Below are 18989 nucleotides of genomic sequence, written 5' to 3' on the forward strand. Positions count from 1 at the left end.
TATGCACAATTTCTGTTTCTCTCCTTCCTACCTGTTGGCAGGTAACTGAATATTTGCACAGCTATGTTAATGTGCATGTGACACAAGCTGATTCTACTAGTGAGATAAAGAGGACGGGGTTTAAAGTATGGAGTAACTCCCATTATGTTCAGTTTTTGGACTAAAAAAGACAAAAACTACACCAGCCCTCTGCTATTATTCAAATTTCACGTACCCGGGTAAGCCATTCAGTGCAAAATGGCCACTGTGAAAACATTCACTCCAAAAATAAATTTAAAATATTTTTTTTCCCATTTTATTAATTATTCTTGTCAATTTCAGTCCTGGTCAAAACTACCAAAATAAGACTTAAATATTTTCAAGATTTTTACATTTGAATATCAGTTTGATAATGATGATGATGATGATGATGGACAAAAATCTGTTTTGTTTCTATCTTTGACATATCAAGGACTACACTTGAAAAAACAGTCACCTGATATTTATTTTATAGATTTTTTTTTTTTTAACGGAAGAGGGACTTCTTCTATTGAAAGTGGCATTTATATAAATAAAAAACATTTTTTTCCACAATATGTAGTAATTTGATCAGGACTGAATTTGACTAAAAGAATTTGTTTAAAAATGGAAAAAAAAAACTTATATATAAAAACAATTCATGTTTTACACAATGGACATTTTTGTAGTGAACGGCTCATTAAGGTGCAAAATTTGTACAGGCTGAATTATGGGCCAATTAAATAAAAAGGTGGTAAATGGTAACTATTAATGTATCAAGAGACACCTTCCTAAAAACTACCATGCTATTTGCAGTGACACGGACAAAATGATTGCAAAATAAGTCATAAATTCACCCCATGGACAAAAATGTCCAGAGGGATACCAGAAGGTTTACACAACACAGTAGCTCAAAGTCTCCTGCTGTATTATTTTCTCTGAATAGGTTGTACCTAATATTGTAGCACTGATAGCATAATAAAGAGCTATAACGGTTATCACATCTGTTATTCCTTTCATCGTGCTGAAGTCAGAGATAATGGCTGTAAATGGAGCTGTGCAAAGACATAAAGTCACTCCATTCAAAAGTAGACCTACAGACGCCATGTGCATCTGGACGATATAAGTAATGTGTAATGAATCACAAAAGGGTGTTAAATTAAAGTGAAGCAAAGGTACTCAAACTCATTATAATTCTCAGTATGTAAAGCAGTGACATAAGTTACTTTTTATGGCAATGATTGTGTAGCATTGGTCACCCATCACTGCTAACAGCTGCACTAATAAATAGATCTACATGATGAAGCTTGTTGTTCAGTGCTCTAATGCTTGGGACAAAAAAACTGCCTTACATTAGTATGTATAGTAAGAAAGGAAAACAAGTTAAATGCAATCATGTATCATTTATTTAACAAAATATGACCTTTTCTTGGTGGTTGGATAGCACAGCCATCAGTTATTATTTTATTTACGTCACTTTGTCTTATCTTTGTACCATTTGCAGGGCTGACCCCAAGCAAGCTTGAAAAAATATTACATCTTTGCATATTTACAAATAAAAATAATGGCATTGTTCAAAATCATTCTCATGGACATGCAGTTCTCCAGAGTTTCAACAGGATGAAGAAGAAAAAAAATCAACAGCAGAGTTAAAAGGAGAAAAAAAAAGGTCCCCAGAATAAAGTCTCACAGTCCATTCTTCTTCTTGGTGCAAGATTTTTATTTTTAGAGTGTTTGATAGGCATAGTGTTAATATACTTAAATCATTCTTTGCAGTTAAAATACTTCAGGACAATTATTTGGACAGCAAAATTCACCCCCAGAGTTGAATACCAAGCGCTTGAGTGAAAAATAAATACAGACTTTCATTTCTGGGAGACAGATATAAAGAAAAAAAATAAAACAAGTCGTAATAATCCCACATTTCTGTCATTTTCAAGCTCTGTGCCCTGCCTTATTTAAGTCTCTTGGTTCTGTGCTGAATATTATCCATCACAGGGTCTTTGCTTTCGTGGCGCCAGTCACAATCCTGAGGCTAACAGGTGGTATTCCTGGCAGGCAGGCCAGCAGGCACAATGCCCCGTACCAGTGATGACCCCAATTTCAAGAATCCTATCTTCAGGGGCGCTCCGGAGAGTCCAAGCTGATGCCTGCAGTCTGTGGTGTCAACACTATTTCTAATATCACTGGTATCCGAGTGCTGAGGCTGAGCCCAGTCTCTGGCTGTAGAGGGCATAGGGGGAGTAATAGGCTGACGAGGAGGGGAGGGACGGCATGGGGAGTCCGGGTGCTCCAGGCAGGTGGGACTTGCTGTAAGGGTGATAGCGGGCCAGGCCCAGGCCGGGTGAGCCTCTGAGGGAGAAGGAGCTGGGCAAGGTACCGGGGCTGCTGGGTGGGGGCAAGTGGAGGTGGCAGGATGCTGTGGATGACACTGATGAAGGATACGCTGACAACAACTTACTGTCCACCATCCCTGGCAGGGCAGTGTGGGTACGCAGGTGGGCTAGAAGCTCCTCTGATGTGGCAAAACGTTTGTCACAAGGACCTCCAACAGACACCCAGTTACAGGCGTGAGGCAGCGGCTCATTGGGGAGCATAAAACCGTAGGTGTAGAGGGGGTGAGACAGGGATGGGGTGGTGCTGGAAGACAAGGCGCTGGAGTGCAGTGAATGAAGATGGTGAGAGGGGTAAACCAGGGGGAAACCAGACTTTAGGCTGGTGGGATCGTGAACACAGGTGGAGCAGTTACTTCCTCCGAGGTGTGGGGCGTTAGGGTAAGTCAGACAGTACGGGTCCCGACACAAACCCTGCATCAAGGACGGAGGTGAAGCTCCAGTGAGTGGGCTGGAGCTGGGGTGCTTCCCTGGTAGTCCTAACCCCAGACTAGACTTGGTGGGGTCCAAGCCTGGAACAAACTGGGAGGGATAGCCGGCGTAGGCCCCCACAATGGAGCCGTGGTAGCCCATGGATGCAGGAGGCAAAGGAAAGACAGAGTGTCCTGGTTTGAAAGGGGAGACTGGGGCGATGTGCCCAGAGCTCAAGCTCGGCTGTGAGGAGGCCTGTGGGTCGGTCTTGCTCTCTGGCCGTGGACTGCTGGCGGAGCTGGCGTTGCTGGAGTTGGCACTGGCCCGGATGTGGCTTGAGTTGGCTAACTGAGCCCCATCCATACCTGATTTAGCTGCATCTGAGTCTTTTTTGCCGGCACTGTGGCTGTTACTGTCTGAGCCGGCCTGCTCTGAGCTCCCAGTTTTGTTGTCGGTGTGCGGGGCCTGGGAGTGTGGCGGGGGCTGTGTGGAGGGGGAATGGCTTTGTCTCTGGGGCTGACTCTGAGTGTGCAGGGGAGGAGAGCTGGAGCTGGGTGACTGGGAATGGGGAGGAAAGGATGGACATGAAGTAGTGCCATTGCTGGAGCTTCCATTCGACACCCTAAATGCTGTTTTATCCAAAGGCCCCTTTGTTACAGAAACATCCTTCCGACAGTCTCCCGGAGACTTAGAATAAGGCTTGAAGCTGGACTTATCCTCCAGGGAATGGTGCTGCTCTCCAGGCTTGGAAGAGCGGCTGGACGACTCCTTGTCTCCCAGACTGCCAGAGGAGAGAGAGGCCAGCTTGGAAGAGGAGGACTGGTCGGGTTTGCCAATTTGAGAGCATGTCTGGGCCAGCAAAGCCAAAGGGCTCTTTTTGGCATCCAGCTAGGACACAAAACAACAGACAAGGGTTAGAAAAGTGCACTAAAGTATTTTTGGATAACTCACAGAACTGACAAGGCGTAATCAAATGTTCTATTTCCCTGTTAGAGGTGTTCACAATAGAGTCTGTCTGATATCTTGTGAAAAGTTCAAACAAAATGTGCAACAACTGCCGCTCTGTTGCTGCTCTAGAACTGCTATTTGTGCACTGTGTGCTCTTTTTGTTCGTAAATGCTCTTTGCTGCTCTAACACTGCACAGTTCGCCATGCTGGATAAATTAAGTTATATTTTATCATTTTTCATTTCAACATCGACAGATGCATGCACATGAAGAAGGAAATTATAACTTTTAAAAAGAGTAAAAAACTGAAAAATTGAAGATTTCAAAGCCAAACAGCATTTTAGGTGTAGTTTAAGCAACTTATTTGTCCCCATCAGTCCTGAGTGTCTTGTCCTTTAATGATAAGAGAAGAAAGAATCGAGAAATAAAGAACCGGCTCCCCAAAACAACCCGGAAAGACCAATTTGCTGGGTTTTTTTACCCGTTAAAATGCATATTATTGTTGCTATAAGATCCCGTTCGAGATATACGTACTAACAGCATGACTGTGACATCTGTGAACTGTGGTGTTTTGCGAACTTGCCATCAAATCGCTGTGCGTAAAATGGCGCATATGTTGTCATGTTTGTCCTCCATGAAAAAAAAACTCGCTGCAACTTACACCATGTATTTATTGTCTGCTATATTAAAGCAAGGACATCTGTCTTAGGCGAAGCCAAATATATTGGACAACATTTTAAATATCTGTAAATGACTTACTTCAATGCTGACTGGCGCGGACGTGAGGGGTTGGAGGTACTCCGGGTGCAGCAAGTGGCCGCTGTGCGCAGTCAACATCTTTATGATCCGTATAGGAAGCCTTTTAGCCTGGCGCGAAGGATCCGTGGGAGAGGGACACGATGTGAGAGTGGAAACGGACGGTCTCTCCGCTCCGGTGCGGTGTAGATCACCGCTCTGGTTGCTGGCGCTGCGCTCCTGGGACTGGCTGCGTAAAAGCGGTTCAGTTCCAATAGGGGGATCTCTCATCTGGATCGGGGCACGAAATGGGACGGCAGCATGTAACGTGTGGACGCAGGGCAGAAAATTATCAACCAACTTGGTTCATGTTGATTATTTCAGCGGTGCAGTAATCCAAAGATCACGTGCGCTATGCGCTCCCAACGTTACGGACCAAGCTGCCGTTAAAGACGAGCAAATCGCCCAAATGTCATCCTCTTTCACACTCCTCAGGATCAAATTATTCCGAAGTATTCCTTTCACCAGAGCTGAGGGACGATGAAGCGAAGAAGAAGAAGTCACTTCTCATCAAAGCACGGAGCGAGTGGACGGTATCTCCCCGCAGAGGTCGGTGCGTGTCACTCCTCCGTCGTGTGTGTCTCTCTTCCTCTGCAGCAGGCTCACACTACCTTACTTCTTCCACATACTAAAGACGTGAGGGAGGGATTTCAAAGCAATGAGCCGCTCTCCAATCACAAGTGCCCGCATTCACAAGCAGAGGAGGGACAATCAGAAGGGGCGTGGCTAGACTCCAAGCCTCACCCTCTTACTGGGGCTGTCATGTAGAGCTGCTATCTGTGTCACTGACCTCCAAACGAGGCATGAAAACAAATATTAAAAATATTTTTAAAAGCCTTTCATAGATTAGATAACAAACACTGAAGACAACGAATATTTTAAACTTATCTGAAATGACTTCATCCACTCCAGCTGTTTGGTGGACTCAGACAAAAAGTTAGTTTAATGTCAGCAGATTTTTCTGCCATGTTCATGACTTTATTGCATTACAGTCACCAAACTCGATTATAGCGTCCAGATGAAACAGACATAATTCAATTTCAGTGAATTTTTCCATAACACTGAATGACATCTTGTTTCAAAGAGAGGCCCACAAATCTCCCAGACTCTTTCTTCAGACTAAAACTCAAGTGTTTGGGTATTAAGCATTTGTTGATGAATTTAGGTGTAAACTACAACAGCACAAAGTAGGGCTTTCAAAGATTAATCCCAGAAGTTCTGTGGTTGATTGCGATTAATATCATATGCCTTTTTTCATTCTTACCATCCTCCTTTTTGGCATTTAAAATGTTTTTTTTCTTATTCGAAGGGTAACTTACCTCCTTGCTTTTATAGGTAGATCAAACCTAACCATGGAAAAAGGAACTTGTTGTGGATTGTAAAGAAAATTAGTGAACAGTAAAAGCTTAAATGTTTGATAACACAAGGAGTAGCTTGCTTGACTTGTCCACTGAAATGGGACATTGAGTAGTGATGGGTATTTCGGCTCTTTTCATTGATTTGGGTCATTTGGCACAGTTCAGCAAAAAGCACCGGCTCTTTTGGCTCCCAAAAGGCTCTTCATTCGAGTTCCAGTTTGGCTTCATTTGACCTGCCAATTTTATCAATAACATATGAATGATATTTGGGCAGGTATTTTACTCCAACTATGCTCAAATTTTAAATTTGATGAAAATATCAAGTAATTATTTTTCAAAATGCACTGCCTCCCCAAAATACCTTGCGGGTTAGATGAAGTCTGCTCATTGGCTTGGCTGTATGACACACCTGAAATTAAGCATTAATGTTACACCATCAAACACAAGTCCTTTATGCATAGTGTGCCTGTGGTAGAGGATAAAATATCATTCCTACTAATCAATCAAACATCACACAGAAACACACAATCTGTATAAAAATAAAATTGGTAAAAGTAATAATGATATGAAACAGCTCTCAAACAGGATCCGGCTCTTATCGTTCACGAAAGAGCCGGCTCTTTGAACCAGCTCGTTCATGAACGACCCATCACTAACAATCAGCAGCAGTGGTTGACTTATTCTGCTTCGCTGTGGCTGCAGAGAGATGCTGACATGGTTTAACCAAAGTGTGTTGAAAGGGACAATAAATCATGCAATTAATCTTTACAGCCTTGGTACAGAGTCATTTTTACATGTTGTGTTACAAATAAGGATAACAAAACTTGGGTACATCAATCAAACTTTCCCTGTGGCTGATCCAGAGCCACGTGACATATTTGGTGCCAGCTTTTGTCACCACAGAGCTCAACACTGACTGCCCACTTTTTAGTGGCTGGGCTAACTTTCCCATGTATATCCTCTTAAGTGTCCATCATCATGAGTGGTAGCAGCCTGCTGCTGAATTTCATGGTGGTGGTAAACAGTTCAGTGGTAACAGTGAGCTCCACCACTCAGAGACATGTCTGTGACATACTGGGATTGTCTGAAACTGGCTGAAACACACAATGGTTTAAAGTACTTCCTGTTCACAGGTGAGGCTTAGGTTTAATACTTATCAGGTCCCACTTATCCTGAGGTTCTCCTTGTCCAGGAGAAACTAAAAATTCATCCCAAACAAAAGCTCAGGTCTCAGGAGGATATTCTTTGGGCTTTAATTTAAAATTTCAAAGTATTTGAATGAGTGTCCCATAAAGGGTTAAAACAGGCAGAATGAGCCTTTCTTCTGAGGTCTAATAGGTAAAGTTCAGTCATTTCTCCAGCTGGCCTTATCAAGCCTCACTTTCATCAGCCAACTCCTTGATTATAATGGCAGCTGCCATTTGTCTGCAGCTGAGAGGAAAAGCCGTCTGAGGAGGATGAAGTCACTTCAGAATCACTCAACAGCATCACTGTTTGACCTGTCATCATTAGGCTTAGCCGTCAATCATCACCCACGCACCGCCACTCACGCTTCAATGACCTGCAGAGATCCAAGAATATGTGAGCACAAATGTTCACGTCACTGAGCTGAGAGCTCCACGTTCTCCTTTTGAATCGGTCTGTTTGTTTAAAGCCGTCTGTCAGCACCTCAGGCCGAGACACATAAACAGGTGACGCGTAACAACTGCTTTCTCACTCTGAGGTTTAAAGGTAACGCTGAGGGCTTAAAGGGGATTTCAAACATTTCTTTACTACACACACTGCTAGTTAAGTTGTGAGATTTCCGATTGTTCTCTTGTTTACCACACAGTCATCCCCTTGTTAAAAGGGTGAGTGGGTTAGTCGCTGCACTGTGGGTGGAGTTGCATAAGGAAGGGGGGCGTTTAAAAGGAGAGCAGAGAGGAGGGCATGGGGAAAAGCCAGACAAAGGCAGCAAGAGAAAGAAACAAGGGAGGGCTCAAACAACAGGGAGCAGCTCCTTTCATGTGTCCCCTTGATGTTGGCTGGTAACAGCTGTTTTGGCGTGTCGATGACTGATGGCTGTTTCCTGTTGTGGATATTTTAAGAGGACAGCTTTCCCGTTAAAGAGGCTTCTCAGCATGCCCAGGTCCCGCCGGCCCTCAGGACATTTCCATGCCTTTCCATGGTGGTATCAAAGCAGTTGGTTTGGCTGGAACAGCAGCCAAACAAAAAGCCCAGGATGGGGCTAATAGTGGCTGAGTAGGAGTGAGGAGGAGCAGACCCCACATGCCCCTGTGATCCTGTGATTTATAGGGCCGCTGAGGCCTGTAATGGACGCCATAGCTCTGCGGCGGGGCCTAATTCATCCCCGTGCTGAAAAGCTGCTGTTTGCCTGACTCCAGAGTAAATATATAACGCTGACATTAGGCAGCTGAATTCTTCAAACCTGGCTCAAACAAATCCTCATCTGCTCGTTTGTCTCTCGCTGTGTTTAGAAGTGCTGAGGCGTTTTGTGGCGCACACTGGGATTAGCGTTATGTAGATGCTCTGTGTGATTGTTTAATGAGGGGCTGACATTGATGTGAGCTCATAAGAGTCTTGTTTCTTTTTTTCCCCCCTTTTCAAGTTATTATACATGAACAGGCCTTCACTGGTGTCAGCCAGACTTTGACAAGGCCTGGCTGCGTGCTGTACTGTACAAAGAGAAGGAGAGAGAAATGATAAAAGCGCCAGAGAGGCAGAGGAGGGAAACGAGTGTAAATAACTCCTATTTAATTATCTGTGACTGACTTATGGGGTGTGTGGAATGGGAATAGAGGCCTGAGGCTGGGGCTCTGCTCTACCCCTAGTGTTTTCTCCAGCAGTAATAAAACCAAAGGAAAAAAAAGTGGATTAAGACAGTTTCATGGGGTGTAGCAGACATGGCATTTAGACCCAAACACTTAAAAAGAGCCTCGCAGGCAACATTCCAGTCAGGACAAAATGTTGAAACAAGGATTTCCTTGAGCTGAAAGGTCCACAAACAAGATCAGCACAGTGTATTTAATGTATTCGCACTTCCTCCTTTATCTGTCTGTGGTTGTCTCCGTCTGTCTTTGACACACATGGACTAATCCTTTAACATGTGCAGACACTCACACAAGAAAGTCCAGCACCCTGTCTACATATTACATCGACATCTACGCAGAGTAATGACACATGGAGTTTACCGAACTTTGATGCATGAAATTACACTTCGCACTCACGATGCATCTTCAGAGATGACCTTAAAATAAGGTCCCATGCTTTTATCTTACATTCTCTCCCCGGCTCTTCTGCCCCGTTTAAACAACAACGTTATCCAGTGAAAATGCATAAGTTTTGTAGTGTTTTGGCTGTCTGTTTACATGGCAATGGCATTTTGGTGCCTGAAAACGGAACTTTGCGGAAACGGGCTCCAGAGTGGAAGCTTTCAAAACGCTCTCCGTCTCCGTGTAAACAGGGAAACCAGCACTTTCTGAAAACGGACATGCGCGAGAGGCTTATAACACATGCGCGGAACAAAGATGGCTGACACCAATCTACTGTTGGTGCTCCTCACTCTTTTGAATTTAACTGTACTTCTCCAACAAAGTGTTGATTTACTTCACCATCACTTGGATCAGCAGAGACGTATTTCGTGCCTGCACCAGATTCTGACTCGACCCATACGCCCTTCAACGGCATATGGGTCAAGTCAGAATCTGGTGCAGGCACGAAAATCACACCACCATCTACTGGCCTGGCATGTATACCACATCGTTTTTGGTGTTTCCTGCAGTCTCGTGTGAACGGAGATTGTTTTGAAAACGTTGCCGTCTGAACGTGGAACTTTTTGGAAATGAAAAAGGAAAACAAAGCAAAATGTTGTCGTGTAAACGAGGCCTTAGACTCCTCATAGCTTATTTACCTCTATACAGCATTGCTGGTCACCTTTTGTCTTGAATTGAACCGTCATATCCATCTGAGCATTGACTAAAGAGTATGTCACCGTGTCTTTCAGATGCATGTTTAAAATGAAATGAGGGAGAAAAGCTGCTAAAGAGGCATTGCCTGCCTCATAGTTTAGGGCTAGGTATCCTAGAATGCTCTGTATAATATAAGCTTAATTGTCCCACAAAGAGGGACATCTGTCTTGGGTCTTCACCCATGCTGTAGCCATAGACAACACTCAACAACATACAGACTTTAATATTAGATATTGAGTATCAGCAGTGTTAATTTTGGCAGCTATCTTTAATTCTCAGTCTTTGTCTTTAGATGAAATGTCTTTTAGTTTTAGTCACATTTTAGTCAGTTCTACCCTTTTCAGTCTTGGTCTAGTTTTAGTTGACAAAAACTCAAAAACATTTTGGTCTAGTTTTAGTCTAAGCATTTCTTTTCTTACCTAAATCTAGTACCAAATCATGGTAGTGGGTTCTTTTCACTCTGCCAAACCTGGGGTCCCTGCTTTCTACTGCTGAGAGGTAAAATAGCTGTAGATGCATTGTTTTTTGACAGATTTACCCACAGTGGAGAGATATCGCAGATTTTGAATGTCCAACAAAAACTTAATTACGTTTTAGTCCAGTTTTAGTCATCACAGATCTGTTTTTGTTAGTCTTAGTCTTGTTTCTGCCATGAGTCGTGATTTAAGCAAGCAGCAACAAGAGGCCAGTACAATTATGGTTGAAGAGATTAGCGTGGATGCTGCTAAAGTGCCAGTTTTATCAGAACTTGATGAAATTTCTTCGTTAAAAGAAGAACAAAGAACAACACTGAGTTGTTTTCTTGGTTCGTGTTATGCTATTCTCTGTGGAGTTGATTCCTCGATAGCGGAATACCTTGGTAGCAGCTCCGACATCACGTTTTTTATTACTTTGATTGGCCTGTAAAGATATGACAGACAGAACGTTCATCCAATCACCCTCTGAGTTTTTTCAAAGGCTCTGCCCTTTCCCAAATGCTGTCTATGAGAGGTCTTCTGGCATGTCAGGTTAGGAAAAAAGGCTGTCAGCAGACATTTTTAGTCATAGTTTTAGTTGATGAAATTAACACAGAGTATCAGCGACTTTTGTCCCTAAAAATCTAAAATATAAATACCATTAGATTCTCAGACTTCCAGTGAAAAAATGCAAGAGAAATCATGATCCAGTCCAACTCAATTCCTGCCCCTTTTGCAATTCAGCTTGATAAATGCAAGTGCTGAGGATGCTGTGAAATTGATTAGTAATCATATTTAATAATCGTGATTTTAAAACCAATAAAAATCACTCTCATTAGGATTTTTTTTTCATAAAAAAGCAGCCCAAGTAAATGGCATGGTGTCCAATGCATTCCAGTCAGAGTGGAAAAAGTACACGACTATTGTACTCGAATAAAAGTAATAAGTGTTATTTAAAGTTTACTTTGAGAACTGAGCAGCTACTGATGAATTGCACAATAATTTTTTTTTTTTTCATATTGGCAAGAACAACAAGGGAATAGATCTCCAACCAGGTTGTTCAGGTACAGTCAGACCTCTATGATAAAGTCAGATAAACAGCAAAATTGACGGTGTTACTAACTCAGTGGATAACTTCAACCAGAATGCAAATGTGTCTTACAAACACTGATAAATCAACACTTTAATAAAACCCTGAGATATCAACACTACAGTTTTTACTGTTTATAGATGTAATGTGGAATCATTCTCTCTGTGTGCTACTGTGGAGTCAACAGAGGAAAACGTTCAGAGTATAGTAGCCCAGTGAAAGTTACTCTGGTTAAAACTTAAGGAGAAGTAAAAGTACTGATTTCAAAAATTACTCAAAAAAGTACAAGTACGGGGCGCAGGTGGCAGAGTGGTTAAGGCGCGCGCCCCATGTACATGGACGGCCTGGGTTTGAATCCGGCCTGAGGCCCTTTACTGCATGTCTCTCCCCCCGCTCTCATCCCTGTCTCCAACCCTAATCCACTATCCTCCTCTATCAAATAAAGGCACAAAAATGCCCAAAATAAACCTTTAAAAAAAAAAAAGTACAAGTACACAAAAAATACTAAGTTACAGTAATTTGAGTGAAAGAAATTAGTTACTTTCCACCCCTGATTCCAGCACACATGAGAATCTCTGAAACTAGTCCAGATAAAGACATCCTAGATCACCTCTATATGTAGTCTGAGCTATCAGATATCAAAACGCATCAGTAATGATTAATAGATATCAAATTATTGTCTGTGGGCATTTAGGTGGGTTCACATTTTGCATTAAGGATTACCACTTGGTATCCAAATGCCCAGCATGGATGTTAATGCATAGCGTAAACAGGGTCTAATCCCTTCACAGTCAAACCTGCATGTGTTCACAGGACAAAAAGTAGCTTTTGCACACAAACACAAACAGCCAGGACATGCTGCATGATAGCATCTTAAAAGTGTGTTATTGTAGTCCTTCTACAGTATCATCTGAGTGTCTACACACTACGTTAGTGTGGGTGTGTGCCAGAATCAGAGCTGCGGCTGACAACCTTATCTCTCCAGTTTAGGAGGGAGATTGTCTCTCTTGTCAGCTCCTCGCGTCTCGCAAGCTAACGCTCTTATCCACTCTGCCTACCTGTCGTCTATCTGTCTGCATTATAATCACACCAGGATAATAGGCTTCCCTCTGTGTTCTCTGATTGGCACTTTTATTTCTGAATCCTGCACAGGGGTGCAGGGTGACACTGTGTCATACTCGCTACACCTGAAATGCCTTCACAGACAGGCGTTTAGGTTGCACGGTCTTAGGCAGCGTGCAACCTCAACTCCTCTCTCCACGCTCTGAAACAAAAGCTCCTATTGTCCTCCACACGGAGAAGTTATCAAGAGCATGGAGAGAGGAGGAGGAGGAGGAGGAGATGAGGGGAGAACAGGCCTGCTCTTCCAGACAGCGTCTGCCTCAAATCAGATCGTCCTACATTGTTGTGTGAAATTTCAGATGACATCAAAAGATTTTTTTCTCTTTCTATTGCTCTGACAACAGAGGGGGGTCACTTTGATAGAAGCACAATCAAGGTATTCACAAGCTGGACCCGTGACAGGCTTGGTTAAAGGAACAACAACAGGCCGTGCAGAGGAAATCTTCCCAGCACATTCCTCACGCTTGTTAAAGTCAATGCTGTTTCCTTCACTCATGGTCAGAGTCACTGCCTCTGTGTCTTCATCAGCTAACATTGTTGGCTGCTAGAACATTCTGTCTTTCTTTGAAACCACTCCTTTTTTTTCTGGAAACATTTCATCTCGAGTCATAGCTTCGTTTTGATAGAGTGAGATGCTGGGTTTAGCTTTTGAAACAAACTATTGGGGGTGTGGCCTGAATCAAAGCTTGTAACATCCTGTCATTTGTCTCAATAATCCTCAGTGTTTTTATTGTGTCAGTATTGTTGTTTTAATGCAGGTTATTCCATTATCTCAGCACAGAACTGTAAGCAACTAACATGTTTGGTAAATGCGATCCAGATCTCTGATGAGATACCTGCAAAAGTGAGTGACAGCAGCAGACAGGAGGTTTCTTCAACTAGGTAATGCATACTTTTACAAAACAGTCTAAATCTCTGATGGCCTCTAACAGACAGTTCATCTGAGACGCTGGTTATCATTAAAACACACAAAACTTTCACTTTAACTTCTGTTTAGGGTTAGGGTAAGGGTTAAGAAAACCTGCAGAACCTGATTACAAAATGATTAATAAAGCCACTAAGCATGTGCTTACAGGAAAAAGGCTTGTCCTCCATAAAAACAATGTGAAGCTGCTTTGTGATCCAAGCTTTAGCTAAATTATCTATGCAGCTCTGTTAGCTACGTATCTCTGTTAGCTACATAAGCTACATAGACAACATATCTACGTAGCAAACTGAGCTAATGTAGCTTAAGCTAATCTTAAGAGGCAGAACCATAAGCTACATATCTTAATTTTGTAGTAACGTTAATTACATAGCTAGTTTAGCTTTATTAGCTTTTGGTTAAGCTAAAACAAGCCACTGTTCATATAACTTCTTCTGAAATGGGTCTTTGCAAATTTGAGTCCTGGAATAGACCTCTGATCATCTTCCTCTGTGGCTCTGTTTCAGAACCAAAGTACAGTAATTTGTCAGAATAACATTTTTCTAGTTTTAGATTTTTTTTTTTTCAAATTCAACTTTATTCATAAACAAAGTATGCCAGTTACATTCATGGATTAGCCACACTGCAAATACTACAGACTATCATTGCTACAATAGCCAATGTAGCTAAGTTAGCTTTAGCAATGTCAGCGTAAGCAAATGTAGCTAAAGCTAATGAAGCTACAAATATAACAGCAGTAACTGGTGGGGAGTTGAACAGGTGATGCATTGATGCCGGTGTGTGCCACGGTCAACACTTGGGGTGCTTCATACCATGCTGTGCTGTGGCAGTGGTGTGTTTTGAACTTGATGTAAGAAAAAAAGTGGAACTTCACAATGAAACATAAAGGGATATTAATAGCGATAAACTTAAGCTGTTCTGACATTAATCCTGACCACAGTACATCTTTGACGGCCACTCTCACTGACCGTTCATTTGAGAAACCTGTATCTCAGAAAGGAATAAAACTTTCAAAATAAAATTGGATTAAACTTCTGTTTAGGATTTGGGTTGGCGTTAAGATACCAAAAGTTAAAAGATAAAAACCTGACCTTCAAATCATTTACAAACATTTCATAAACACAAGTAAACAGTCTGCTTACAGGATTAAAGTTCATCCTCCATTAAAACAATCTAACCCAGCAAATGTAGCTTACGTAACTTTGTTAGCTACATAAGCCAGGTAGATAATAATAACAGAGCTTAAGCTAAGCTCACAAAGCAGTTACATTATCTATGAAGCTATGTTAGCTTAAGCTACATTTGCTACAGTGCATGTTGCTAAAGCTGAACTAGCTACAGATAACTAAGCTATTTAGCCAATGGAGCTACAAAGCTAACACATTGCTAAAGCAGCTAAAGCTAAGCTCACAAAGCAGCTACATAAGCCAAGTAGATATGTTATATTTGCACCATTGTTAGCTTTAGATACATCTGCTAAAACCAACCTTCTAAGCTAACTTAGCTAGATAATGGAGCTACATAGCAAACTTAACTAAAGCTAAGCCCACAGAACAGCTAGGTTAGCTACATAGATCCACTATCTACATATCTATGTAAGCTGTAGCTACATTTGCTAAAGCTAATGTAGCAACCTAGCTTGTGTAGTTAATGTAACTAATGTAGCTAAAGTTAAGCTCACAAAACAGCTATGTTAGCTACATAGATACATTATCTACATAGTCATATTAGCTTTAGCTACATATGCTTACGTTTATGTTGCTAAAGCTAACTTTGCTTTATTGGCTAGTAATGTAGCAACTGTAGCTATGTTACCTTAAGCTACATCTGCTAAAGCACACATTGCTAACACTGAGTTAGCTATAGATAACAAAGCTATGTAGCCAATGTAGCTACATAGCTAACACATAGCTAACTTAGCTTGATTGGCTCATGGAGTAATGTAGCTACTGTAGCTTTGTTAGCTAAAGCTAAAGCAAGCTGCTGTTTGTGTAACTAGTTCTAAAACAGATCTTTACATAATTAATTCCAAATTTAGTCCTCTGATCTTTTCTCTGTTTCTTTATGAAATATTGCTTAGTCTGTAATGTTTGCAGAGTTGTGATTTCATGAATGTAACTTCTAGACTTTGTTTATTTATGGGTTGTGATTTGCCAGCCTAAGACATTAACCTCATTCTGGTGTTCAGGATTATGAACAACAGCAGATATTAAAGGCTTTGGTAGCTAGAAAGTTCCTGCCAAACATAACCAGGGCTTATAATGATGATGAAGGGCGGGGCAGGCGGGGCTCAGCACTACATGTCATCACAACCCACAATGAGGCCAGGTCATGTCAGCTGCTTTGACGTGACAGTGGACGGCATAGCTCAATTAACAACCGATCAGTGTGTTAGTAAATCAGCGCCTTTCAAGCCTGACACATCAAACAAACAGTTACTGAGTCGTCCCGCCCTGCCATTAATCTCTCTGCATGTGTGTGCCAACCCTGGGTCACCGAGGAGCAGCGAAACCTGCAGCAGTGAGATTATTAAAGCAGGGAGGATGACAAAGTCAATATAAAGGAGCATTTTTAGGACCAAATTGAAACAACACATGCAGTTGGGTTTTATAAAACTATTCAGCTTTATTGAATTGAAGTTAATGTACTGAAGCAGAAGTTGGGATTTACTTTTATGAATTCTCCTTTAATAAAAGAGTTTGAAAACGGGCAGCAAAGGAAAACGCATTCCAGACACAGAACTCGTGTGGCCAAAATATTTGTCTCAATAGGGTCCTTGTGGTGACAAAGCACCGTGCTTGTTCCTAGCAGTAATTCACTGGCTCAGATGAATACATGAAAGTGAAGCATGGCCATATATCACGCGCCCCCCCTCTTCTATGTGCTCTGTGTGAGCCTTACAAAGTCACACACGGCCGTTTGTTATGCGACCGTGCATTCTCATTTCGAACTCTGCGTTCAGGGCTACGGGCCAAGCTGACACTTATGAAATATTTCCCTTGCTGACCTTAGCTACTGCCTCAGCTGGGGAGATTAATCCTCTGTCTGCAGACACTGGAAGCAGACTGCAACAACACGCACATACTCACACACTACTTTTAGAGACTGCAAAACAGTGGCAACAGCACTGGCAACAACTCTGTTCTTGTAGGAATAATTACAGCTTGTGTTGATTTATTTCAGCGTTTCTTGATAGTCTGCCAGTGACATGGAGAGGGAGTCAGATGGCATGCACAGAAGGTTATGAACTTCACTCATAAAGCTAATATTGCACACACCCAAATGAGCAAATCGCAGACAAAGAGCAAATATTGTACTGTAGAAGTGCTCCGGTATAATTTAATAGTCCATGTCTCCTCACAAAGACTAGAAGTGACTCATGGATGAACACAATGACAGGCGGGCCTATCAAATAAAGTTTCTAAATCCACTTAATACCTTGTTGTCAAACTTAATTATCCTGAATTCCTTCTGCTGAAATGTTATTACCATGGTGAGCTGTATTTATAGTTCTGAAGAATTTACATAGAAAACCATCCATCTGTATGTACATGATCAAAATCATGTTCAACACTCTACCTCTGAGCTTTTCTCTGCTGTCTTGAGTGACCAGAAGAGTTAAAGACACTGTGGGTACATACGTAGACTGTAGAAAATATTGGACCAAGCCTGAATGAGGTCAGACATTTGGCTACTAAAGGGGGCTCTTGAGGCCAATACACAGCAGTCGCCATATTGGAACTGCTGTCTCAAATTAACTTTACATTAACATAGTAGCAGGGCTGAGACTGATCTTAAGCCCCCTGACAAACAGCTACACTGCACTGGCATGCAGTCATAACAGCAACACCCCTAGTATTGCATAGCTCGATACCTTTACTTTATCAAGTTTTAGACAAAATTTGTCTACACTAGTCCAAATTTAATGCGTTTTCTTCAACAGTGGCTTTCTCTTTGCTGCTCTTCCATAAAGCTTAGAGTGGTGAAGAACATGGCAAACTTGTTGTCTGCAGAGTCTCTCCTGTCTCAGCTGCTAAATCTTGTAACTCCTTCAGAGTAGTCATAGGTGTCTTGGTGGACTCTCTCATTAGTCTCCTTCTTGCACGGATACTCAGTTTGTGAGGACAGTATGATCTAAGAAGATTTGTACATTTGCTATTTTCCTTCCATCTCTGGGTGATGGATTCTCTGGGGGGACTCTGGGGGATGTTGGATGTTGGATTTTTTTTTTTTTTTTGTATCCATCCCCTGACTTATACTTTTCGTATTACCTTGCATATTTTTATTTAATTGACATAACTTGGTAGAAAAAATGTTTTCCCTTTTAGTTTAAAGAGTTATTGATTTATTTCTTGTCAAAAGAGCCAAATTATATTGACCATGATTGATTTATAAAATCAATAAAAGGGTAACACATCCAAGGGGTGAATACTGAATTTGTTATAGATTGAGAATTTATAAAGGGACAGCGAGTGTTAATGGCGAAGACTTTACAGGGGGTGATTTTTTTTTTTTAACTCATCACTTTTGTTACAAATTATGGAGTTATGCATCAGGGGTGTTTACTTACTGGTACTGTTTCTAGGTTGATCTGAAGTTGGTTAAAGATTGAGCCAATAAATCACTTGTCAGGTAGGTTAATATATGGCTGATGTCATTCAGGCTTAATCAATTTTTTCTTTCTTTAAGTCTAGGTCCTAGACTTAAAACTAAACACAGTTTTAAGGGCATCAAATATGAGCCTCAAAACCTCACTTTAGAAACCATACATCACAGAGCTTATCCATGTTTATTCTGTTTTTGGTTCAGACAGTCCCTTGAAAAGATTTAAGCTGAAATCATAGACAGGTTAAGGGAAAAAACACTTTATGTGTGCAGAAATGAATAGTAAAGACTGTAAATGTAACTGAGAGGAAGGCAATAAAACTGGAAACTTGAAAGTGAAATAGAATCCATTGTTGAAGAAGTCTGAATAATCACAGCCTTTCTTTGGACTCTAACTCTGTGAAAGATCATCCCCTAAAATACACATTCTATATCCACAGTAGCCCTGGGAGGCCACCTCTTCACCTCCTCTTCTCTCTGTTCGTCTCTGCAGTCTGTGTCCGGCTCAAGCCTGACTTAATGTGCAGTAGCAGATGACTCGGCCAAGTCTGGTCCTTTATAAAAGGTTGTTTAGTTGCCAGGAGAGAGAGAGCAAGCTGCTCTTGCAGTTCCTGCCAGAAGGTTGCACTACCGGTGTATCGTAAATTACTCACGACAGCATACAAGAGCGGGAGGGGGGTTGTCGGGTGAGGAGTGAAGGGAAGGTGGGAGAGGAAGGGGTGAAAGAGTAAGTGCAGTTTTCTTTTTGGTCTTTAGTGATGAATGAGCTTCTGAACAAGGCAGAAAATACATCATATCACCTTTAATGGGTACACATTTCTGCAGCTATAACTCAGTGTTTAAAAATAGGGAGGGGAGGGTGAAATACGACATCATATATTCCTCCCAACGACACTTTTACGAGCCCTCCCTGCAGTATAAAG

General features: G+C 41.8%; 1 protein-coding gene across 1 annotated transcript; it reads right to left on the reverse strand.

The window, feature by feature from the left end:
* Positions 1–1423: 1423 nt before the first annotated feature.
* Positions 1424–5134, reverse strand: znf703 (zinc finger protein 703). Its single transcript, XM_041786515.1, has 2 exons — positions 4508–5134; positions 1424–3689 (listed from the first exon to the last, which is right to left on the reverse strand). The coding sequence occupies exons 1-2, from the start codon at positions 4772–4774 to the stop codon at positions 2181–2183; spliced, it is 1776 nt and encodes a 591-aa protein (XP_041642449.1). The 5' UTR covers positions 4775–5134; the 3' UTR covers positions 1424–2180.
* Positions 5135–18989: the final 13855 nt, after the last annotated feature.

Source organism: Cheilinus undulatus, linkage group 5 (assembly GCF_018320785.1).
Source record: "Cheilinus undulatus linkage group 5, ASM1832078v1, whole genome shotgun sequence".
NCBI classification, from domain to species: domain Eukaryota; kingdom Metazoa; phylum Chordata; class Actinopteri; order Labriformes; family Labridae; genus Cheilinus; species Cheilinus undulatus.